The 25,395-nt window shown below is 39.5% G+C and overlaps 1 protein-coding gene across 4 annotated transcripts in view; it reads right to left on the bottom strand.

Annotated features, from left to right (window-relative positions):
* The window catches only part of ATAD1 (ATPase family AAA domain containing 1), a 56,601-nt gene that overhangs the window by 7,940 nt on the left and 23,266 nt on the right, over positions 1-25,395 (bottom strand). For 2 of the 4 annotated variants that reach the window (XM_006169730.3, XM_006169732.2), the window contains exons 2-8: positions 21,105-21,279; positions 14,648-14,746; positions 11,430-11,550; positions 9,408-9,608; positions 7,710-7,816; positions 2,633-2,722; positions 1,211-1,261 (exon numbers count right to left, since the gene is read on the bottom strand). In XM_006169730.3, the coding sequence (XP_006169792.1) occupies positions 1,211-1,261; positions 2,633-2,722; positions 7,710-7,816; positions 9,408-9,608; positions 11,430-11,550; positions 14,648-14,746; positions 21,105-21,266 (831 nt within the window). In that variant the 5' untranslated portion in view covers positions 21,267-21,279. Of the gene's footprint in view, positions 1-1,210; positions 1,262-2,632; positions 2,723-7,709; positions 7,817-9,407; positions 9,609-11,429; positions 11,551-14,647; positions 14,747-21,104; positions 21,280-22,078; positions 22,205-25,026; positions 25,216-25,395 lie in introns of those variants that run through there. The other 2 variants (XM_014584676.2, XM_006169731.3) reach the window with 2 other exon arrangements.

The raw sequence follows: 25,395 nt of genomic DNA, 5'->3' as shown, positions 1-25,395 counted from the left end.
GGGAAAGAGGAGCTCTAACCCCTATGCATGAGTCAGTTGGCATGGATGATTGGCAAAGCTACAAAATTACAGCACAGCTAACCTTCAACCTAGCAAAGATATACATGCCTACTCTGGAAAGTATACCCTAAATAAGCCTGCAGGAGTATGAAACCACATATTCAATGTAACTTTTCGTAACAGTGAAAGACCAGAATCAACCCAAATGTCCCTCATAGGACACTGATTAAATAATTTACAGTGTATCTATAAATGGAATCCTATCCAGGAGGAAATGAAAGAGAAAGAAGAGAGCAAGAAAACTAGATGTTCGTATGGAAAGATTTTCAAAACGTAAGTGAAAAAAAGGAATGCATAAAGCACTACTTAGTTTATTAAATAGTCTATGTAAGAAAAAGGAGAGGGGAACAAGAGTATTCTAATTTGTCTGTACAGGCATGTGCCAATCTGAAAGGGCGGAGAAGGGAAGGAGAGACTTCTCTGTATGCTAATCAATATATGTTTTCATTCTTGAACCAGGAGGTGATATTATCTACTTTAAAAAAACACCTTAAATGGGACCAGCAGTTAGCGTAATGGCTATGTCACTGGACTCCCATGTAGCCAACCGCGGTTTGAGTCCTAGACCCGGTGGCTTAAACTCACGCTGGGTGCGTGTGCGTGCGCGTGCGTGCCCAGGATCCCAAGAGGAGAATGGAGAAGAAGGGATTGTGGCGTGGGGGGTGATTTCTCGCTTTCTCTCAGTCTCTGTCTGTCTGGCGAGCGCACGCGCCCTATAGCAAAAAAAAACCAAACAAACAAACAAAAAAACACCTTAAAGATAAAAGCCACTGAAGATTTCAATTACTTACCTTAAACTAAATTCCGACTTCAAAAAACATTGTAATTAAGTGAAACACAAATTTTAAAAAAAATCCTCTGTATAAAATATGTTAGATTGCCAAATAGTCCAAAAAACATCGGAGTATTTCAACATCGAGATCCAAAAACACATGGCTATTTAAAAACTTCAGCAGATTATCTTCAATCAGTTCAAATACATGACAATTACTGAGTTACATGAGCACCCAAGAGGTTTACAGTAATTCAGGTCAAGTTCAAAGCTATACTATTCTCAGATCCCTTTCTTCATTTCTCTCTAAAATGACTTTATGAATATATACATATATCACATTTAAAGGATGGAGAAAATTCACAATTTTCTACTTACATTTTCATTTTTCAAGATGAGTTTCAGAATTGCTTCTCTTTGTTTTAGAGCCTAAAACCAGGACAATTTCTAATTAACATTTTTTTTAACAAGGATCAACTAGCTTTCTTAATATTTCTTCCCTTTGTAAATTACCTGACAATACCTAAGGTAAATGACAGAAACCTGATAAAGTCAAAGGTCTAGATTCGAGACTCGAGGAATATCTGCAGGTATCCTCCTGAACTGTCTTCTTATTCTGTATCCCCAGTGCCTAGGACAATGCCTGGGAGATAACACGTCCTTAATGTTTATTGAGCAAGTAAACGAATAGCCGTAAGTACTAAGTCTTCCTTCGATAGCTCTGCAATCTGCTATTTTTTCCTTCATTTATGAAATGAAAATGTACCACTGCCATAAAATTTTTACCAGTAATTGAGAGAGATGGCAACAATACCCTCAATTTCTCCATTTTAATATATAACTTGCATGTTCACTAATCTGTATTAGTGAGTTTTTATGTAGTGTTAATATCACATTGGTTTACATACCTGTATGCTTTTCACCCTGGGGATGCCTCACATGAGTAAACTAGAGAACAGAGACTACATTTATCTCTTTTATGGAAGACCTTACTTTTAAGGAAACCAAAACTGTAGTTTACATCTTCTTATCGTCCTACCTTGAAATCACTGAAGTGGCTAGGCAAACTGGAGGTAATTATAAACAGTTGTTACTCTGTATTTATTATTGTTACTCTGTGGATTCAACCCAACACAGATGCGGCCACGCCAGGCCAACTGTTATGCAATGGGGGAAGTGGCTCCCTAAAAGAAACCTCTTCTGGGACCAGCAGATGGTGTAATGGGTATGTCACTGGACTTCCACATGCCCGACCGTGATTTGATTCCCGGACCCGGAGGCTTGAACCTCATTCCAGGTGCATGCGCATGCATGTCCAAAATCCCAAGAGGAGAATGGAGGAGAAGGGATTGTGGCATGGGTGTCACCCTGCGGGGTGATTTCTGGTTTTCTGTCTCTCTTGTATAAGAAATTTATCTATATATTGCCTTTTCCCTCTCATCTGGTGCTAAAATTACTCAGTAATCTAGAGATGATTTACAGTATACAGGAGGATGCGGGGAGGCCATGTACAAATGCTATGCATTTACATGGGGGACTGAACAGCCACAGATTCTGGCGTCCCCCACAACAGATAGCAAGGGACAAGTGAATTTTGAAAGGTAAACATTAATCTTAGAAGTGTAAAAAAAAAAAAATCAAGGAAGGACCTGGAAATTAATTGTGGGTTTTCTCACTCCATTCCTCCCTAACTGTCATCCCTAAGTCTTATAAAACAGAACATTCCCTTCTTTAAAATCACAGAAGACTTGTAAAAACGTGAATATTTAACTATTTATGATATCAATCGAGACCACCTACAGGCTGGTTGATATGAAATCTTGTCGGCATCCTTCTCATTATGGCCGAGTCAAGGTCCTGAGGACGATTGGTCGCTCCCATCACTATGACCTAAATATGGAAAGATAACTGAAGGTATTAAATTTACCAATACTACTGCTTTGAGGTTATTATTAGGGCTTGTATAATATCTGATTTTAATTTGGTATTACTCAAATATTTATAGATACAAGTTGAAGTTAGTCCTAAAAAGATCAAACAACAGCAAAACTAGGAAGACGAATGCATTTCATTGGACTTCCAGTTACTAAAAAATGTACTGTTTAGTTGTAAGCACCTTTACTAAAGAATTATAAATAGCTCTAAAAACTATTGTATTTTGCAAAATAAAGTTGCTTACTTTACACATGTTTAATGACTAAAAGCCACTGATGATATAGCACTGAGAATACAGTTTGGAAATATGTACGGTCCCTTAATAATCATATCACCAAAACGATCATTTCCCCTTACGTCCGAGGATTCTGGTAACAGTTATAGATAGTGTGTACTTCTCTAGATTTCACATCGTCTCGTGGTACTGTCAGCACTACGAGTGGTAGCTTATTAACGCTAAATAAAATCTCAAGCACTCTAACTCTAAAGGAGACAGAGTGGGACCAGCAGGTGGCATGGTGGTTAAGGCACAGTTCTCCCACAGCCCACAGTTCGAGTCCTGGACCTGGTAGTTTGCTATCTCACTTTCTCTCTCTCATATACATGCCCTGTAGCAAATTTAAAAATAATAATAATAATAAAATTTAATTTTAATACATATTTTAATATAATAATGAAAAGTAAAGAGACAGAGTAAAAGCAAACATCAAAATGCTGGATAGAATTCTTTTTAAATGCTGCTGATACTGCCAACTTTTGGATCTAAGTCACTAGCTTATAAAGGATGTGAGACTTTTACAAATGCTACTTTAAAAATCAACACAAAAACACAGGAAAGAACTTAATTTCTGAAGGACGTCAATATTGATACTTCAGTATAATCCGCTAGCAGCACACATCCGCTTGCCAAAACTAAATTTATTAGTATTCCATGTGAACTCTTCTCTAACACTATTTTGTTTTTCCCTTAAGAGATTTTAGATTTCTAAAACAATCAAAAATTTAAAGCAAGAACTTGTTATATTCTATTTCTTTTCTTCACATTTACTAAAATTTAGGAGACCTAAAGCAAAACTACTTTTGATTAGTTGGGAGAGTCTGCCACCTAGAGGAAGAAAATATAAATACAAACAAATTTAGGAACTGTTAGTACCACAACATAATGCAATTTTGTGAAATCATGCTAAAATCGAAATATTAATGCTCATATCTATTTTTCTTTATTGACTTTCAACAACTCAATAAAATTAATAAAAAAATCCTATCTAAAATTAGTTTTAAAGTGATGAAATGGGGCCGGCAGGTGGCATGGTGGTTAAAGGTGCTGGATTTCCACATGGCTGACCGCAGTTTGAGTCCTGGACTTGGAGGCTTGCTTTCTCACTTTCCTTTTCTCTCTCTCTCTCTGTCTCTGTCTAGTCAAATTAAAAAATAACAGATGGAATGAAATAAGTAATTGTTTTTAAAAAAGTGATTAAGTGAATTAACTGCATAAATTAATAAATGAGTATAAGTAAAGATATTCTGATATATTAAGTATATCTTAAAAAGGATTAATGGCCAACCAAGTGGTTTGGTGGTTAGGGTGGCTGGATCCCACACGGTCAACTACAACCCTGACACAGGATTGTAGCGTTTGTGCACATGCCCCTGTGTATGCCCAAAAATCCTAAGAGTGGAGAAGGGACAGCAGCGTGGTCATCCTCCCTGGGGGTCCTTTCTTACTTTTTCTCTTCCTGTCTCTGGGGAGCACATGCACCCTATAGCAATATCTAAAAATAATTTTTTTAATAAAAAAATATTCAAAGTAATACAAAAGCTTGCTTAAGTCAGACTGCATTCTGTTATAAGGAATCTCAAAAGGTACTGTGGCTGGGGCCGGCAAGTGGTGTGGTGGTTAAGGCGCTGGATTCCCACACAGCCAACCTTACTTCGAGTTCTGGACCGGGTGACTTGCTTTCTCTCTCTCTCTGGTCAAATTTTAAAATAATAATAAGTAAAATTAAAACAATTCTTTAAAGGCCAGCAAACGGCACAATGGTTACATTGTTAGACTCCCACTTGGCCAATGGTGGTTCAAGTCCCAGAACTAGTGGCCTGAAACTCACTCTAGGCACCTGGTGCATGTGTGCCCAAAATCCTGAGAAGAGAATGGAGGTGAAGGGACTGCAGCATGGAATTTTAAAATAATAATAAGTAAAATTAAAACAATTCTTTAAAGGCCAGCAAACGGCACAATGGTTACATTGTTAGACTCCCACTTGGCCAATGGTGGTTCAAGTCCCAGAACTAGTGGCCTGAAACTCACTCTAGGCACCTGGTGCATGTGTGCCCAAAATCCTGAGAAGAGAATGGAGGTGAAGGGACTGCAGCATGGTCATTCCCTCGGGGCATGATTTCTTACTTTCTGTCTCTGTCTCTCTGTCTCTCCAATGAGCTCATTTGCCCTCTAGCAAAAATCTCTCTAAATGATAATAATACTTTTTTTTTTAAAAAAAGGAAGGCAATGGGAACCAGCAGTTAGCATAATGGCTATGTCGCTGGCCTCCCACGTAGTCGACCGCGGTTCGTGTCCCGGACCCGGTGGCTTAAAACTCACGCCGGGCGTGTGTGCGTGCGTGCCTAAGATCCCGAGAGGAGAATGGAGGAGAAGGGATTTGCGGGGCGACCATCCCCCCTGGGGGGTGATTTCTCACTTTCTGTCTCTATGTCTCTCTCTGTCTGTCTGGCGAGCGCACGCGCCCTACAGTGAAAATCTCTCAAAAAAAAAAAAAGGAAGGCAATATTTGGTTGAGGCAATATTTGGAAAAAAAAAGGAGGGGGGAGGTTACATTTTGGGAAGCATTCTAGGTAAACAAATAGCATAAATCAAAAAATTTTAAATTTAGTATGGAAGATGAAGTGCTACAAAATAGAATCAAAGAATCCCAAAAAAATCTAGTAATAATGATCTAATGAATGTGTTTAGGATAACAGATATTCATGATGAAAAAAGTAAGAGTGACTGAAGCCACTTGTAGTTTCTCACTTTAGCAAATTTTAAACAAGGCACCATGGCACATGCCTGCAATCCCAGGTGAGGTAAGGGTTACAAAGCCTCCCTCAAGAGGCTGAGGCAGGAGGATGGCGAGTTTGAGGCCAGGCTGGGCAATGTAGAGAGGTTCTACCTCTTAAGAATAGGAAGCAAATTTTTAAGGTATGATTTTTAAGGGGAAAAAACATAAAACTTTTACATACTAAAATTCAAAATGAGAAGCAATAGTAATTTTGTAGTACTTATGCAGCAAAATCCATGCTCTCTTTAAGATATTGGTTGTTAAAACGTCTAAAAAATCTTTAAAACACTATATAAATTATTTTTATTATTCCACATTAAAAATAAACACATCAGGGGACCAGCAGATGGCATAATGGCTATGTTGCTGGACACCCACGTGGTCGACTGCCGTTCAGTGCAACTTGAAACTCATGCTGAGCACATGTGCGTGCATACCCCAAATCCCAAGAAGACAATGAAGGAGAAGGGATCATGAAATGGCCATCCCCATAGGGATGATTTCCTGCTGTCTGTTTTTGTTTCTGTCTCTTGGAGAGTGCATGTGTCCTACAGCAAAAATCTCTAACTACTAACTGAATAAGGGCTGGCAGGTGGCAAGGTGGATAAGGGCACTGGAATCCCACATGGCTGACAGTGGTTAGAGTCCTGGACCTGGCAACCTGATTTCTCACTCCCCTCCTTCCCCCTAGCTCTATCCCTCTCTGGTCAAATTAAAATAAATAAGTAAACAAACAGACAGGCAGATCAGAGGGGTTTGGTGTGGTGCAACAGTGAAATGCAATGCCTTGTGAGGCTGACCCATATGGGAAGACTCCAGGCTCATGTTGAGATCTCCCTGGGTATACTGGCCACACAGGTGCCCAGGGATCACGGCGTCAAAGCCCAGTTGGGTTCTGCATCTCTGTCTCACTCTCATACTCATGGAATAAATAAAAACATTTAAAGAATAAAATAATCAGATCTAAATTTATGCCTCAGAACTTTAACTTCATCAACAAATACCCTAAGAATAGTTGTCTTTTATGTCTCCTGTCTTACAAGGTGAAGTATATGCATCAGTTACTAAGATTTCAATTAATTGTGGATTTCACTGGGTCACTATTTTGTTTTCTTTGTGACTACATCATACTTAACAAAAAGCAAGCTAGGATACTAGGGGCTCCATTCATGGTCATAAAAAGATAATTCTAGGGGCAAGCAGGTGGTGTAGTGGTTAAGGTGCTGGACTCCTACATGGCTGACCACAGTTCAAGTACTGGTCCTGGTGTCTTGCTTTCTCGATTTCCCCCTGTGTCTCTCTCATCAAACTGGAAAACAATAATAATAATAAAAAATAAGGTTAAATAAAATAATTCTAAGGAAAAAAACAATGAAAACAAAACAAAACAAAAACCTGCTAGGTTCATGTGAATGGATGCTCAGAATACCAGCAGGATGGAAAAGGGTTGTGGCAAGACCATGCCCTAGTGGGAGGATGCTTTCTCGCTTTTCTTCTGTCGCTCTCTGGCAAGTACACATACCTTCTGGTAATTAAAAAAAGAAAAAGAAACATGTACACAGTACCCCCAGTAACCAGTCACTTCCAATTCCTTCGCACACCCAGGTTGTGAAAATTCCGAGGCAGGCTTTTATCCTGTTTTTTTCTCTTCCACTGTATCTGCTGTTTCAGGCACTTGAGCAATCTATTAACGTTTATTAAACATAAAGCCCTCAAAAAGGATAAAATTGATATGAACCACATTTTTTCACAGTCTTATCACTTAATGGTAAGGTTAAATCATTATGAAGAAAAGAAAACTTTTGTACAAAAGCATTAAGTAGCCCACCAACTTTTCAACTAATGATAAAAACAACACAAGTTTAGGGTAGATTTTGTTCAAATACCTGGCAACTATGGTCAGTATCCAATCCATCCCAGAGACTCATGAACTGAGCTTTCATCATTGCTGTAGCTTCATGGTCAGAACTTGAACGGTTTCGTAGAAAGGAGTCTAGAAGGAAAGGGTCCTTAATTTTAGAAATTAATGAACAGGAATTAGGAAGTCATGTGGTGGTTAAGGTGCTGGACTCCCACATAGCCTATCGTGGTTTGAGGCCCAGACCTGGCGGCTTGCCTCCCTCCTCTCTCTCTCTCTCTCTCTGGTCAAAGTGAAGAATAATAATGAATAAAAATAATATAAAACTAAAAACTACTATATATCTATACCTACCTTTCTGTATTCATACTTTTCATAGCCTACCAGACTACATATAATTACATGAGGGTACTTCATAAAGTTCACGGAAAAAAACAGGACTAAAGTCTGAGTTTATTCTAGTGCAAAATATTTCAACATCTATAGTTTCTGTCATATTATGCATTTTTGTGAGCTTTTAAGACTCCCCTATATAATTCAAAGCTATATTAACTAAAGGTACATAATAGCTATTAAATTAAAGCAATTAAGTAAAGTTACATATATTTATATGCATATATAATTTATTAACCCAGGAATAGAACAAAAATATGTACCCATAAAATATGCAAAGAGTGCACTAAAATAAAAGTCATGACATATGGGAGGATGTCTATTTTATAAGTTGTTTGTCCTTTTGGAAAAGCATGAAATTAGATACCAAACTCACACTACATGTAAATAAAATTTTAAAAGGAGGATATTTATGGAGATAGTGAAGGAATTTGCCAGCCAGATACAAAAACTGTAAATCATAAAGGAAAAACACTGATAAAGATGAATCCATTCAAATTTAAATCATTCTAAAAGTAACTATCATAAAGTGGAAAAACAAGCAGTCTAGAAAAATTGCAGCAATCTTAATAACCATCAACAAAGAATTATCAAGAAAAAATGCAAATAACTCCAAAGGAAAACTGTCAACTTACAAACAAGGAAATCCAAATGGCTAATCAACCCATTAAAAGATGCCCAAATTTGCTATTAAATAAGGAAGCATAAATTAAAAACAATGATGAGATAATTCATGCTCCTTAAATTGACAAAAATTAATGACAATGCCTGAAAAAAGAAATCCTAGCAAATATGCAGGCAAACATAAACTATGTACTGGTGGGAAAAACATAAGTATAATCACTTTTAAGAAGTGGTAACCCTAGTGAGGTTGAAAACGGACACATCACACAACCTAAGCGGGTGATATGTCCAACTTCTAGTTAACTATTTTGGCATACACATACGTGTGAGAAAACTTGTACACAGACATCTACTGCATACTGTTTGTAACTGGAAAAAGATAGAAAAATCTACTAAGTGGGTGAACTATAGTTTCCTCTATGATACAGAAATTATACATAGATTACTAGAATTTTAGTAGTCTTTTGTTTTATTAATATGACCTAAAATGTTAAAAATTAATTTATTTGGGGCCAGCAGGTGGCGTGGTGGTTAGGGGTGCTAGACTCCCACATGGCTGACTGTGGGTTGAGCCCCGGACCTGGTGGCTTGCTTTCTCACTTTCTCTCTCTCTCTCACTCTGTCCCTCTCTGGTCAAATTAAAATAAATAAAGTTAAATAAAATAATTTTTAAAAATTTTGAAACGTTCCCATAGAAAACATACCATACCTATTTCATCTATGAAGATGATAGAAGGTTGTAACTTTATGGCAAGAGAGAAAACAGCAGCGGCTAACTTCTGAGACTCTCCATACCATTTGTCAGTCAGTGTGGAAGGCTGAAGGTTAATAAATCGACAGCCAGCTTCTTTGGCTGTAGCTTTGGCAATCAACGTCTTACCACAGCCTGGGGGTCCATAGAGAAGAACACCTGGAAATTAATGTAATTTTATTATTACCTTTATTTACATTTGCTTTATTTAATTTACATTGTAATCAATATAGTACTAATTCTACCTACCCTAAAAGTTTCAAATACTTGATTCTGCTTTTACTAATCCTTCCACAGTATTGGGTTGTTGGAAAACTCATGATGCATTTTTGCCTAGAAAAACATAGACAGGAAGGTGCCCTGTTCTAAGATCAATGTCAGTGAGGACATACATTTGGGGATTACAGCATCCTATGAGTCCTCCCTTCATGAAAAGATATTGCCAAGATATTAATGGCTATCATCTTTACTTTTTTAAGAGAGTTTTTTTTTTTTTTTTTTTTACTACTACAGGGCAGGTGCACTTGCCAGAGAGACATACAGAGACAGAAAAAAAGAAATCACCCCCTGGGGGTAAGGCCACGCCACAGTCCCTTCTACTCCATTCTCCTGTATGGATTTTGGACACACATGCACATGGCCTGAGTTTTAAGCTGTTAGGTCTGAGACTTGAATTGCAGTCAACTACATGGGAGTTGAGTGACATAATCATTATGCCATCTGCTGGTCCTAGTGGCTATCATCTTGACACCCACACTCATACTAGGTTGTCAATGGCTGATGCTGACATCTGTCAATCACCTGAGGCCCCCCCCATGTTCCCAAGTTCACAGAGCACTATTATAGCACTTTGTTACTAGCCTAGGGAGAGTACACACCTTGAAAACAGACTGCAGTAGGGCTCTCACTGTGATGCACTGGTTAAGTGCTATGCAGAGGAAGCCAGATCCAACATGCCTGGCCAGGCTTAAGTCCCAGCTTCAGTGGCTTGAAAACATTGGGACCAGCAGATGGCATAAGTCCAGTTATGTTGCTGGACTCCCACGTAATCAACTGTGGTTCAAGTCCTGAACCTAGCAGCTTGAAACTCATGCCAGGTGCATGTGCATGTGTATCCAAGATCCCAAGAAGAAAATGGAAGAGAAGAGACTATGGCTCAGCCATCCCCCCTGGGGGAAGATTTCTTGCTTTATGTCTCTCTGTCTCTCTCTGTCTTTCCAGCAAACATATGCGCCCTACAGCAAAAATCTCTCTTAAAGAAAAAAGAAGAAAAATACCCAAGGCATGTCTGTATAGTCCAGGATCCTGACAGGATAGAAAATTTGAGGAAAGGGATTGCAGTGTGACCAGGCCCTGTTGGGGAATGGGTTCTCTCTTTCTCTTTCACTCATGCACCTTGTGGAATAAGGGGAAAAAAAAAAAAAAAGATTGTGGCAAACACCATTTTCCTATTAATCAGAAACTTAAATAGGACCAACATATGGCATAGCAGTTACATTGCTGGACTCCCACGTGGACGACCATGGTTAAAGTCCCGAACCCAGTGGCTTCAAAATCACACCAGGTGCATGTGCATGTGTGCCCAAGATCCCAGGAAGAGAATGGAAAAGGGATTATAGCGTGGTCATTTCTCCTGGAGGATGACTTCTCGTTTTCTATCTCTCTATCTCTCTTGCAAGCAGACATGCCCTAGAGCAAACATCTCTGTCAAAAAAAGTAAAATAAAGTAAGTTAGCCAAAACCACCTGTGCCTTTTACCAAACAGGTGTGAAATAATGGAATTATTTTGAGATGTAACTTCTGGGAAAAAACACCCAAATTTTAGAAGCTGAAGAAGGAGCAATTACTTTTAAAAAAGTTGACAGGATCTCAATGTTCTCTTGAGAATCTGATTTCATGAAAACCAGTCTTATCATGGCAGAAAGTCTCAATGTTTCCTACACTTTTAATTCTTTAGGCAAATATAAATTTTTACAATACCTTTTGGAGGCTGCAGAAGTCTCGAATTCTCAAATAAATGCTTCTTTTTGATAGGTAAGATGACTGTGTCTTTCAGATCTGTAATGACATCATCTAAACCTGCTATATCGCTCCAAGTAACCTGGAAAAATGAAGGTCAACATAAATTCTACTAATGTTCACTCACTCAAGTTCAAAGAAACCTCCCCAAAATGGCACATCTTAATCTGATAATTATACATAAATAAAAGACTAAAAGTATATTTTAATATGAGCAAAGTCTTCACAGCAATAATGAAATTATAAACTGCTATGAGTCTGAAAAAAGGAATTTAATAACCAACTACCTACTACTTAAAAAAAGAAAAAAAGCACTAAGTCAGTCACTTAAAAATCCACAGGGTTGGGGCCAGCAGGTGTCGTGGCAGTTTAGGGCATTGCACTCCCACATGGCCGACCATGGTTCAAGTCCCAGACCTGGCAGTTTGCTTTCTCACTTGCCCTCTCTCTTTCTTGCTCTGTCCCTCTCTGGTCAAATTAAAATAAATAAGTAAATAAATAAAGTTAAATTTAAAAATCCTTTAAAGAAAATCTATGGGGTTTAATAAGGGGAATTCAGGGCTGGCAGGAGGTATACTAGCTAAGGTGCTGGACTCCCACGTGGCCGACCACGGTTGGAGTCCTGGATCTGGTGGCTTGCTTTCTTACTTTCCCTTTCTTTCTCTTTGGTCAAATTAAAAAATCATAATAATAAATAAAATTAAACAAATAATTCTTTAAAAAATAAGGTGAATTCATGTCATTTATGAAGAAATACTCTGCCACAAAATTAAGAACCAGTTCAAACAGTTTAAGCACAGAGAAATGGGGAAGAGGTAACCGGGAATGTATCTATTTTCATATAGGATGCTATCAAATACTGCAGGAATTAATTTTAGAAATTAAGATTTATACACATCAAAATAGACTTCTGAATTCGGTTCAACAGGCCCAACTGCAATGGTTCATACAAAGGACCATGCTTCAGAGAGCAGAAGCCACATGGGCGGCCTAGGTTCAGTTCTGGGGCACACTCTGACCACACCAGGTACTGTTGTGCATGTGTGCAATCCTAGCTAAACGGGAGGCTAGAGAGGGAGGATCACAACACAGTGAAACTACGTTGAAAAAAAAAAAAAACTGATCACTGATCACTGTCTTTCTTCCTCTCTCTCTCTCTCTTTTTCTCTCTCCCTCTCTCCCTCAGCCCCCTTCTCCTCCAACTCGTCTCATGAATGGAGGGGGAGGGAGTAAAACAGTATCAAGACTTATGAAATATTTTTACAAACAGTAAATAAAGTATACATATTTTCCAAATAAACTAGAAAAACCTCTGACTCAACTTTGAAAATTTTTGTTGAAATGCACAGATCGGAAAGGACTTTAAAAAACAAATCGACCTAGCTCTAAACCAGCACAGCAAAGGAACTGAAGAGGGGCCAGTCAGAAACAACACACATAATTTGCTTTCTTTACAACTTAAAAAAGTAAAAAGATACAAACCAGTGGCCAAATCTGAAAAAGAGAGTCATAATTTTCCTTGTAGCTACAAAAGTGAGTCTGAAAGTACAGACTTACTCAGAAATGAGTAGATAGGGCCCCAAGGAGTCACTGTAAATTTATAAGTCAAATTCTAAAGGAAGCTTAAATCTAGCATGTGTATCTATGTATACATAGATGTTAAATGACAATGTACTTTTTTTTTATTTTCTAGATTTGGAATTGGAACTATCATATTACGTTCTACTTATACCAATATAATATTAATGCAGTAAATAAAAATATTCTATCATTTATATTTATACCTGTCATAAAATATTCATACAGGACCTTAGAGTTCATAAATGACATTAATCTGATACTGAAAAGAATCCTTATGAAGTAGGTAGAGCAGGTATTATTATATTATCTCTGGATTATATATGAGGAACTAAGAGTCATAAAAATCATTTGTCAAGGCCATGAATGGAAAAACCATGATTCAGAATCCTTACTGTCTATCATGCCATATTATGAAAATCTATCTATATATTTTTTTTTGGAGAGGTTTTTTTTTTTTTTGCTATAGGGCGTGTGCGCTCGCCAGACAGACAGAGAGAGACATAGAGACAGAAAGCGAGAAATCACCCCCCAGAGGGGATGGTCACGCCGCCATCCCTTCTCCTCCATTCTCCTCTCGGGATCTTGGGCACGCACGCACACGCGCCCGGCGTGAGTTTTAAGCCACCGGGTCCAGAACGCGAGCCGCAGTCGACTAAGTGGGAGGCCAGCGACATAGCCATTACGCTAACTGCTGGTTCCCTGAAAATCTATATTTAAACCCCACAAATCAAACAGTCACATGACTTAAAGCAATATGCTTCATATATCCCAAAGGCAAATATTTACAAAATCTAAGTTTTACTAAACCAACAGGTGTAGAAAGAGTTAAAAGGGTAGGCCTGAGACGGTTATCTTCAGAAAAGCCTACTCCAAGGCTAGCCCTGGGCGGGCATCTGGGAACTTAGATCTCAGGTGAGCTCCCACCCTTCTCTGACAAGAGCTCACTGTGCCTAAATTGTTTGTGCAAATACCACGGCTTGCACTGAATGCCTGTCCTCCTCCTGCGAGTCTAGAATTTGGGTACACATGAGGAAGAAGGAAGCCATATGACTATTTCCCAGTAAAGCCCTGAGCACTCTCTAGCGAACGTCCCTAGAAGACAACACGGGACTTATGTTGTCACAACTTGCTGATGCAATAACCATCAGCAGGGCTGGCAGGTGGCATCGTGGTTAGAGGGGCTCAATTCCCACATGGCTGACCGCAGTTCGAGTCCCAGACCCAGCAGCTTGCTTTTTCCCTTTCCCTTTCTCTCTCTCTGGCCAAATTTAAAAAAATAATAATAATAATAAATGGAATTTAAATAAATAAATAAATAATTCTTTTAAAAAATAATATTAATCATGAACATCTTCCTTCAGAAGTCCATGCCCAGCTCCCTTCAGACTTCACAGCCCCTGCCTTTCTCCTTTTACTGACTTTGTCTTATACCTTTCTGTGGTAGTAAACCGCATCCATGAGTGTGACCATGGGCTGCGTCCTTGGCTTCCCCCTAGAGAATCACTGAGCCTGGTCATAATCTTCAGGACCCTTGGCACAAAGTGCAAGGCCAAACAAAAACAAACAAAAAAATCTTCAGAAAGATTCAAGATACATACATGCATGTTGAGTGGGTCTACTAGATGAGCAGCAATACTCATTTCATATTCTGAAAGCTTCACATTTTTCACACCAATTTGCTTCATTAGTTTTTCTGCCTAGGAAGAGAAGAACAATCAACTCCTTTGGGTCTTGTTTAGTTACCGGCAGTACGGACACGTATGTGGGAGAGGTAAAGAGCAACGGGAGGACATACGAGAATTCCCCGAGGATGTTCCAGCTCCCATGACCTTATCCTTCCCCGCTATGAACACTCAGTTAAAGGAAAGCTCTGCGGATTCACTCCAAGGAAACCAGGACAATTCAGCCAGCTCTCAGGAAATGAGAAAACGGGGTACAGAACTGAAGAGACTGTGTACCTCCCAACAGGGTCTCCACTGTCTCAGAGTACGGTTCAGGGTTTCTCTTTCAAAGTCTGATTATCAGGACAGGTACAGGTGAAGCCTCAAGATAAAAGACTGAGCTAAGGATACCAAGAAATGCACGAGGGAGGTTTCTTCCTTAAATTAGCAGAGCATCCGAAAGAGCTCCAACTTCCCCCAAACTGCCTGGGTGTGTCCATTCATATCTAATGTTACACTGTCCGGAACACACTGCCCCTTCTAAAGTTAATTGCTGGGGCTGGGTAACCAGAGAGAATAACACCAACTCTAATCAGAGGTATATCTGCACATATCCTCGAAGCAGGGAAAAATCAGCATTAAAACTATGAGTTCTAGCAATACATTGTCACTTGGAATTAAAGTAAAAATGATAAACATATACTGAAGGTGCCAAATATTATGCCAACTATAATAAAAAGGTATTAACTCATTGACTCCTTAGAGCAATCCTATGAAGTAGGTGTAATTTTTCTCCTATATGACCAAAAAACCCCACAAGACCTGCAGGTTGGCATGATGCAGTAATGTGCCTTATCAAGGGTAAGCAAAGGGAAGTGGCAAGCGCGGAGTCAAGGAGCCCACCCCGGCCCACATTCTAGCCACCACACACTTGGTCTTCCCAGCATAAGATGGGGATGCGCGCCCACCAGTCATTAAAGTCTACACACACACTCAAGTTTCAGTTACATGGCCACTTCAGAAATGAGGGCACTCTGGTAAATCATGGTTACTGAAATTTTTGTTTCTACATTTTCCTGAAGTGCTTTTAATTATACAGGATCTTGTGTTTTTCAGGGGCACGGCTACCCTAAATGGAAATTCACATTACACAGCATTATCGCTAGACTGGTTAGGATAAATGTGTGCTTACCAGCAGCTTTTTAAAAGAGCACCATGAACCACAAAAAAATAAATCTATTTTTCATCTCCTCACCCCCCTCTCCTATGAAATCACTGAACCAATGAATAAAGTGGCCTTTCCCAGGCTCCTTTCTCTCTTTTAAATATCTTCTCTTTCACAGCCTTTAAATATTTTACACGTCAGATAACAAAGGTGTCTGAACAGCACTGATTCTACGCTTCATCATTATATTGCTATAAGTGCCTCTCACTTGTGATCTTTTTAGGCAAAGCTCTACAACAGTGGTTTTCAACAGGGGTTCATTTTGCCCCTCAGGAGTCACTTGGCAAAGTCAGAAAAATACTTTCAGTTGTCACAGTCAGGGGCAGGAAGGGGATTAAGTGTCTAGTCAGCAGAGAGGCAGGGATGCTGCTGAACATTCTACAGAACAGGGCAGTCCTCCTCCTTCCATCACAAAGAATTATCAGGCCCAAATGCCAGCAATGCTAGAAAAGAGAAACCCTCCTTTTTTCCCTATTAGCTGGTTGCTCTGAAAATTTTACTCTATGCCGTGCTTGCCTCTTGACTTAAATAAGAGCCTTTATTTATAGCTGGAATTTCCAAATAAAAATGATCAATAGTATTGTTTGGTTATAGAGATAGAAAATGCTGTTTGGGCAAGTCTGCCTAGGCTCTCTTTCCTGAAACAGTAGTCCCATTTTAACAATTTCTTCAGGTTGTTTGCTAACCCTGACAGAAAAGGGAAAAAGAACGTCCACTGCACAGCTATCACCAGGCTGGCAATGTGTGGGACACTTCACAACGGACCAGTAAAACCAAACTTACAAATGGCTGAAAACAGCCTTATTTTTCAGATGAGGAACTCAAGGTTAGAGAGATGAAAAGAATTGCCAAGATTATACAGCTAGAAAGTATCATCGCCAGAGTTCAAACCCTCGTCTGTCTTATTTCAAAGCCCACATTCTGCTGAAACACTAATATTCCCTATTTGGGAGAACAGATCACGGTTAACAATGAAATGTTTTTCCATTTATTTGTTAGCACTAAAAAGACACACTGTAACTACCATATGTCCCAGGAACAGTTATCCAGTTATTTTGTTTGACTTTGTTTTTTAAGAGGGAGATTTTTGGAGAGGCAGAGAGAAGGAAGTGAGAAGTCACCTCCCCGCACAGTGTTGATGCCATGCAGCACTCCCTTTTCCGCCAGGGATTTTCGGGCACACATGCATAGGAACCCGACGTGTATTTCAAGCTACCAGGCCTGGGAATCAGACTGTGGTCAGCCATGTGGGAGTCCAACACCTTAACCACTGTGCCACCTGTTAGTCCCCTTGTTCTGACATTTTAAAATGTCTAAGCTGTTTTAACCAGGAAATGATACTGATGATGGCATTATTCTAAGAATGCCTTATATTTACATACTGCTTTTTCATTTATCGCTTAATGATGACCCTATTTTCTGGTCACCCATGTTTGCTTGCTTGCTTTGTACAGTGGGTCTCTTCAAGTCACTGTCTCTGGAGAGAAGATGGTAAACTGGAAAGTACGTGTGGGAGAAGGGTCAAAGATAAGAAGGAGACTTAATTTTGACTGTATACCCATCTTTTTAACTTTTCTATTTTTTACCCTTTCATACCATATTTTCCTCCATGTAAAGTATAATTTTTAAACTAAGAAGTAGGGTAGGAAATAGTGAACTAGCACTTTTGCCTGGAGTGAGAAAGAAAGAAATGGGGAAAAGCAGCTACAGAAAAAAAAAAGAAATTATGAGGTAACCCTGAAAGATTCATTAGAATTGACTATCCTAGGACCAGCAGATGGTGTAGTGGTCGCATCGCTGAACTCCCATAGGCTGACTGCAGTTAAGGTCCCGGACCCAGTAGCTTGAAACTCACGTTGGGCATGTGTGTGTGTGTGTGTGTGTGTGTGCCCAAAATCCCAAGAGGAGAATGGAGAAAAAGGGACTGCAGTATGGCCATCTCCCTTGGGAGGTGATTTCTCATTTTCTGACTCTTTGTCTCTCTGGAGAGGGCATGCACCTATAACCAAATAATCTTTAAGAAAAAACAAATAAATAAAAACCCAATTGTCCTTGGGCCAGTCGGTGGCATGGTGGGTAAGGTACTGGATCCCACATAGCTATCTGTAAAGTTCAAGCCCAGGGCCTGGTGGCTTGAAAAACATGCTAGGTCTATGTGCCTGGGTACATGCATGCCCAAAAATCCCAAGGCGAGGATGGCAGAGAAGGGATTGTATTACAGCCATAATCTCTGGGGCAGGATTTCTCCCTTTTCCTTTCTCTCTGACTCTCCTTGGTGAGCACATGCACCCTATGGCAAAAATCTAAAAACAAACACAAAAATGACTCTCCTTTTGGAAAACTGAATTCTAGAAAGTTAGATATGGCATTAACAAGAGTGAAAAAAACGAGATGAACTAATTAAACAAGGACAATCTGACCCTTTTACTGAAGTCAGCGCTGACATACTCCAATTAAAGTGTAGGTTGAGGACATCGCTGATACCAGGCTTTTTAAAAATGCATTTAGGGCTGGCGAATAAAGCCGTGGTTAAGCGTAGGGAGAATAGGGAGGTGGGTCACACATGGCCAACTGAGGTTGAGTCCTGATGTCAGGACACATGTGTGTGAATGCCCGGGATTTTGATGGGATGGAGACAGGGAGGTAAAGACTGTGGCATGACCTTGCCCCACTGGGGAGGCACACACACATTCTCTCTCTCTCTCTCTGGCAATAATCATCATCTAAATAGGAACTAGCAAAGAATTTGAGTAATTATCTTTATACATCAGCTATAAGCCCTGCCACGAACTTACCTTAACTCTCTAGAAACCCCCTTTACTAGACGCATGGAGACCGCCATTTTCTCCCTCAGGGCTAGTGATTCCATCTCTTTCCTGATTTGACCCTGTGTACTCTGAAAGCGCTCAGGGAGAGGACTGCACAGCAGCCCGCTCGAGCTCCGCCCGGGTGTAAAGCACAGCACTGTCCTGTTTGTTTCCTCCTCCAGGCTCCCTCTTCACGCTTTTCTTTTTCAGAACGTCATCCTTCCTTGCCTACCTGGCTAATACTAACTGATTATTCCTTACTGATTCCTTATCTCAATTCCCAGATCTAGTTCAGCCTCTTGGTCTTCTCGGATTCAGCTCCAGCGAACCACAGCGTTAAAAGCCACTCGACTGGCAATGCAGTTCACAATGGCTCTCTGGTATTAAACATTAGCTCCTCTGAACTGGTATTCTATGGCAGCTCTTAAAATCCAGTTCAGTTTAAGGTTTCAGTATATCACGGTTTATAAAATATTTCAGCTATTTCCCTGAAAATAACAGAAATAAACTTATGAAGACTATGTTAGTCAAGACAAAAAATATAGGAAGACATTAAGTTAAAGAACTAAGGTCCCAGTATATGACTGGGACCTTAGTTATACAGTCTAATTAATATGCTAAACAACATACTGAATTTATAAATGCCCAGAACAGATCAGGCATAAGTTATACACTCTGTACTTTAAAGCTCTTAAATAAGAGTACACGTATCTATTCAATGGAACTCACCTTTCATCACAGACATACATATGACATCTAAACATGATCCAAGTAGCAGCATGTGCCCGGAAAATCCCTGTACCAGGAAACACTCTGCTAAAAAACCATTTCCTCTCTCATTATCAATGAAATGTCTCACTTCTCATAAGACCGTAAGTTTTCTTGGCTTTGGAGTAGAAAGTATTTGTAAATATCCCATTTAATCCAACACAAAACTACTTCCAGGTTACTATTCCTGATTTGAATACAACTATGTCACTTTTCATCTTGAAACTGTGTTGCCCTTGGGGCCACATGGCCGATCATGGTTCAAGTAGTGGACTCAGCAGCTCAAAAAGCACAAAGGGTGCATGTGTGTGCATACCCAAAAATCCTGAGAAGAAAATGGAGCAGGGATCCTGGTATCACCATCACCCCCCAGGGGGCTGACTTCTCACTTGCCCTCTTGCTCTCTTTCTCTCTCTCTCTCCTGCAAGCACTAGAGGCATACATGCCCTATAGCTGAAAAATAAATAAATAAATCAATAGTCATTCTTGGGCTAGCCCCATGGATTGGTGGTTAAGGGAGTCAGATCCCACATGGCCCTGCACAGTCTGAGTCAGGGTCTGGGAGACTTGAAAAACAAACTGGGCTCATGTGCACGTCTGCCTGAAACTGCAACAGGATGGAGAAATAGGGAAGGAATTACAGCATGATCATACCCCAAGTGGGTGCTTTCTCTGTCTCTCTCTCTCTGGCACATGCCCTATGGCAATTTTTTTTTTTAGAGGTTTTTGCTATAGGGCATAAGCGCCTGCTAGAAAGACAGAGAGAGACAGAGAGACAGAAAGTGAGAAATCATTCCCCAGGGGGGATGGCCACGCCACAATCTCTTCTCCTCCATTCTCCTCTCGGGATCTTGGGCACGCATGCACACGCGCCCAGCGTGAGTTTAAGCTACCAGGTCCAAACCGCAGTCAACTACATGGGCGTCCAGCAACATAGTCATTACACTAACTGCTGGTCCCTGGCAAATTTTTTTTAAAAAGCAATTCTTTAATTAGATTTTATTGTTATAAGTCTGACAGCTTATCCCTATTTTCCATATATCAAATGTCATACAAAGCAAAAGTTACTATCATTACTGAGCATAAATATTTGTTTAGTCTGCTGAAAAATTTTATCTAGATTCCTTCATTTACAAGCTGACAAAAAATTAAAATGAGGATATTCACAAAATACTGTATTTTTATTAGTCATATTTTTTCTTCAGCTAAGTTGCTTACATAGTAAAAAAATGATTTAATAGGACCAGCAGGTGATGTAGTGGTTGGGGGTGCTGGATTCCCACATGACCAACAGCGGTTCGAGTCCCAGACTTGGCAACTTGCTTTCTCACCACCCCCTCCACCCCCACCGGTCTCTGGTCAAACTAAAAAAAAAAATAACAACAAATGGAATTAAATAAATAAATAATTATTTTTTAAAATGATTTAATAAACTAATACAATAACAAAATTTAATATGAAATTAAACATGTGTACACTTTCACAGACATCTTATAGAACTTATCGTTAATTTGTAATTCTACTATAGTCTTAGTTTTGAGAAAAAATATTTGCTATCCACAAGAAAAATGATCTCCAAACATTTCAATCATACCTGTTTTTGAGCTTCTACTTTTTGCTTTCTGGTTGGATCAATTGCATCTACCATCCATTTGATAGTAAAGTATGTTACTGCACCAAATATTGTCAAACGGAAAATTAAACCGACAACTTCATTCCGACTCAAGGGGCGAGAAAAAGCTTCAGCGTGTACCATCTTGATGGTTAACCTTAAAAACAAACAGAAATATCACTAAGTAATAACTACACTTTAAAACTGGGAGACTGACAAAGTAGTTAAACTAAGATAAACTAATTTCTAGTAGAATGAACGTATCGCCTACCTTAAAAAAGTGTTTTGATGTAAAGATAAATGGATTTTTAATTGGTAAGTAAACAAATGCATTTAAAGCTCATCTTGGAAACTGATGCAGATTAGAAATTGAAGATTACATAGTAGAATTAATAATTCTGTTTGAAAAATACAGTTCATATCTTAAGGCATTCACTCTTTCAAAGAGCTTTTAAATAACTATTTCAGGGAGTTAAGAAAAATAGGAAAGGGAGACCAACAATAAAATACTAGTGTGATGGGAAAAATCTTTTCTGTAAGTATAATATATACCAGGTAATTTTGGAAAGTGAAATTCAAAGTATGAGCTAACTTAGTGAGAGCTTTTTCCTTAGACCTACTATTAAAGGTTTTGAAGCTGCTAAAATTTAAGCATACCATTTTATCAATTAATAGGTGACATTCAATTTTTTAACTTATTTTTATCATTATTTTATACATCCAATCACTACACATCATTTAGTTTATAGAATGTATCCAACTCAGATCAGTCCAGTTGAGAATACTATATACTTTATCATCAACAGGTAAGTGACTTTAAATTTGAGCCAACTTATTACTGCCAACAACCCAATTAAATTTGAAGCATTAGAACCTTTAAATATTGGGAACTAAGAAAACTACACAACACAGCAGACACCCAAGATACAAAGGAAAAAGAAAGGCAATGTACCTACTTTTACATATGCTCCAGTTACACCAACCACAGGAAACAAATTCCACTCCTGACCTCATGTGACAGGTCACAGTTAACAGGCTGCAGTACAGAGGGCCAGATGGTGACACAGAGGTAAGTCGTGACACTGTAAGGCATACCCACATGGTAAGGTTGCCAATTCATGTCAAGACCTGAGACTGCTAGGCACATGTGTACCAGTGATCCCGGTTGGCTGAAGCTGGGGGGTGAGTGGATAGTGGCACTGAGCCCCCTGAGGGTGCTCTCTCTCTCACTCACTCATGGAATAAACTTAAAGAAAATAAAGACTGCAATGTTGTGTAAAATTACTTTCAGGCTATGTGCATAAGACGTATATGGGGGCCAGCAGGTAGCATCATGGTTAAGGGCACTGGACTCCCACATGGCCTACCATGGATAGAGTCCCAGACCTGGCAGCTTCTTTCTCACTCCCCCCCCTCGCTCCTTTCCCCTTTTCCCTTCTTTCCCTTTTTTCTCTGTCCCTCTAGGGTCAAATTAAAGTTAAATAAAATAATTCTTAAAAAAAAAAAAGACATATATGAAAAATAATGAACTTGGTGTTTAGATTTGGATCCTGTTCCCAGGATATTTATGTATATCCCCAAATCTCACTTCTAAACACTTCTGGTCCCAAGCATTTCAGATAAAGAATATTCATCCTCCCTAATCAAAAGACCCTAAAGTTTTCCCTTTACAGGATTCCCAAGCCTTCAATATTATCTTATTTCCAAGGAGTCTCTTTCAAGTATTTTATCTCTCACCCCTTCTCAATTGGAACTCAAAAGCTACAGTCAATGGCAACTATAAAATGCTATGCTATTTTCCTTCTGTATTCTTGCTTGGTACCTTGTGAGATATTTCCCCTCGGTCATCTAGGATTAGTTAAATTCTATCCAAACTTCCCAAAACAACTTTATCCGCTCCATGAAGTCTCTGAGACCACTTCATCCTCTATATTATTCACTTGGCCCTATTATACTATCACAAGAACGGTCTTATTTTTTAATATTTTTTTAACTTAAGGTATCTATTCTGCTCAAAAAGAGTTTAATTTCTTATAAACAAGCTTTATATCTTATCCCTATTTTATAAATGTCACACACAAGACAAAGGCTATTCAACAACTATCTCTTTGATAGATAAACTGCAAGTGAAGCAAAACCTCCCATTCCAACAGAGTCACTGCCAGATTTCTCAAGCATTTCCAAGTCAAGGCCCATAATTCATTACTAGGAGCCATTCACTTTGCAATAATTAACACTATTTAACTTAAACAACTAGATTAAAAAAAAACAAACTTTTATTTCAAATCAAGACACTGTGACCTAGGGACAGACATTAAGTGATTTATTTAATTAGCACTATCAGACATCCATATAATAATGCCTACTAGTTACTGGATATATTGGGTTGTCACGATGCAGGGACCAGCAGGTGGCGTGGTGGTTGGGGCACTGGACTGACCACGATTCACACCCTAGATCTGGTGGCTTGCTTTCTCACTTTCCTTCTCTCTGTGTGTGTGTGTGTGTGTGTGTCTCCCACTGGTCAAATTAAAATAAATGAATGAATAAATAAAATTAAATAAATAATTCTTTAAAAAAAGAGTCATGATGCACTTTTTGCATAGAAAAATACATTGTGACATTTCTGATGTCTAGATACAATAATGGCTATGAAACAATGAACTTTACTAAAGAAACACACTAATTACTGTATTGATTATTTTAAAAAAATTAAAAAGCTGGGAGAAGCCACCTAACTAAAATTGCTTCTCATGTAATAAATCTAAATGTGTTTTCTCCCATTAGGGCAGGTTAAAAATAAATGAATTACACAATATTTCACTCCTCAGAAGGAAAAAAGTGGCTTTTCTAGTTTTTATTCCAAGACAGTAAGGGTGAAAATGCAATTGGAATGTGTGCTATCATTATGTGGGGTATTACACTAAATGAAAATAACCCAATAGGCAAGATAAAGCTTTTATTAATTGAATGTGAAAAGTGGTGATACTCCAGTAAAATGCTTTGTTTAAAGTTTGAGTTGTTAGTGATAACTGCCATCTACTGGATATTCATTGAACTACATGAACAAATTAGGGCTCTTATCAGCAGATACCAAAACTGTGCGAGAAAAATTTTTTTATCCTATGCCAAAAGGTCAAAACACAAAACCCATTTATATATTTTTCTATTCTGACGTTATTCACTGTAGTACAGTACAGACTTAGGTCTACTAAGGTCACTTCTAAAACAGCAGTCTATTTTTTTTGATGACTTCAAAATCCTGAAATGAAACTGAAACTTTGGTAAACTTTAATTGTGTGCACGTGATTGTACATTCAGCGTCCTCCACATGGGCTGACTATACCCGTAACGTAAGGCTGTTATAGTAACAATACCATTACAACAAAATACACAGCGCGAGGTGTATGTACACCCAGGAGGGAACGCAGTTCAATCCTGTGTAGTCTGATTCAACCAAAGGAACGCACACCTAAGAGCGTAGACACCGATAGCGCGATGTACAACTAAGAGACGTCGCAGAACACTGTGATTTACTGATATTTGCAAACTGACACCAGGCAGTTCTGATTTAAGAAAGTATTTCAGGGAGGAAACTTTGAAATCGTGCTACCTCGTCTATGAGCAATGCATGGACAGGTTACTGGCCTGGAGTACAGCGTCCACACTGCAGTTTTTCCTCTCCTGATTCGCTGCAGTGTTTTACCAAGGGTTTCTCAAACTTACCTAGTTTCGCTGACATGAAGACTCTACATAATACAGCTTAGGGCAAAGAATGCCTGCCCACCTTCCATAGGGGACAGATTATTAGTAACATCACCATCGCCTGCGAAAGCTTGCCCATCCCAAAGAACCACTTCGGCTTTTGCACAAGGGGGTAACAGCTCGAGTGCGACAATCAGACCTGGTTCATTCCGGCTGTCTTGGCCTAAGAGCCAGTTCCTGGGATCGCACAGGACGATCGGCAGCCCCACAGCGACCAGGCTGCCTACACCGAGTCCTTCGGGAATGACCCAACTCTTAGGGGCAGCGGTAGCGGAGACCTGACGGCAGGTGGGGCCGGAAGCCAAGGCGAGGCCCGGGACGCCCTTGGAGGTTAATCCGCTCGGTGCTAGGGGCTGGAGGCGCTGGGGGGCGGCACTGAGGCGGTGTGGGAGGAAGGCCAGGCGACCTTTCCCGTGGCCTGCTCAGATCCGAGCCCGTCCCTAAGCGGACTCAGCGGGATCCTGCACCCGCCCCAGGACGCCCGGAGGGAAGACGCTACTCACCCCGG

The sequence above is a fragment of the Tupaia chinensis genome, unplaced genomic scaffold (genome assembly GCF_000334495.1).
Source record: "Tupaia chinensis unplaced genomic scaffold, TupChi_1.0 Scaffold147458_1, whole genome shotgun sequence".
Lineage (NCBI taxonomy): Eukaryota > Metazoa > Chordata > Mammalia > Scandentia > Tupaiidae > Tupaia > Tupaia belangeri.
This window is presented reverse-complemented; position numbering and strand designations above follow the sequence as displayed.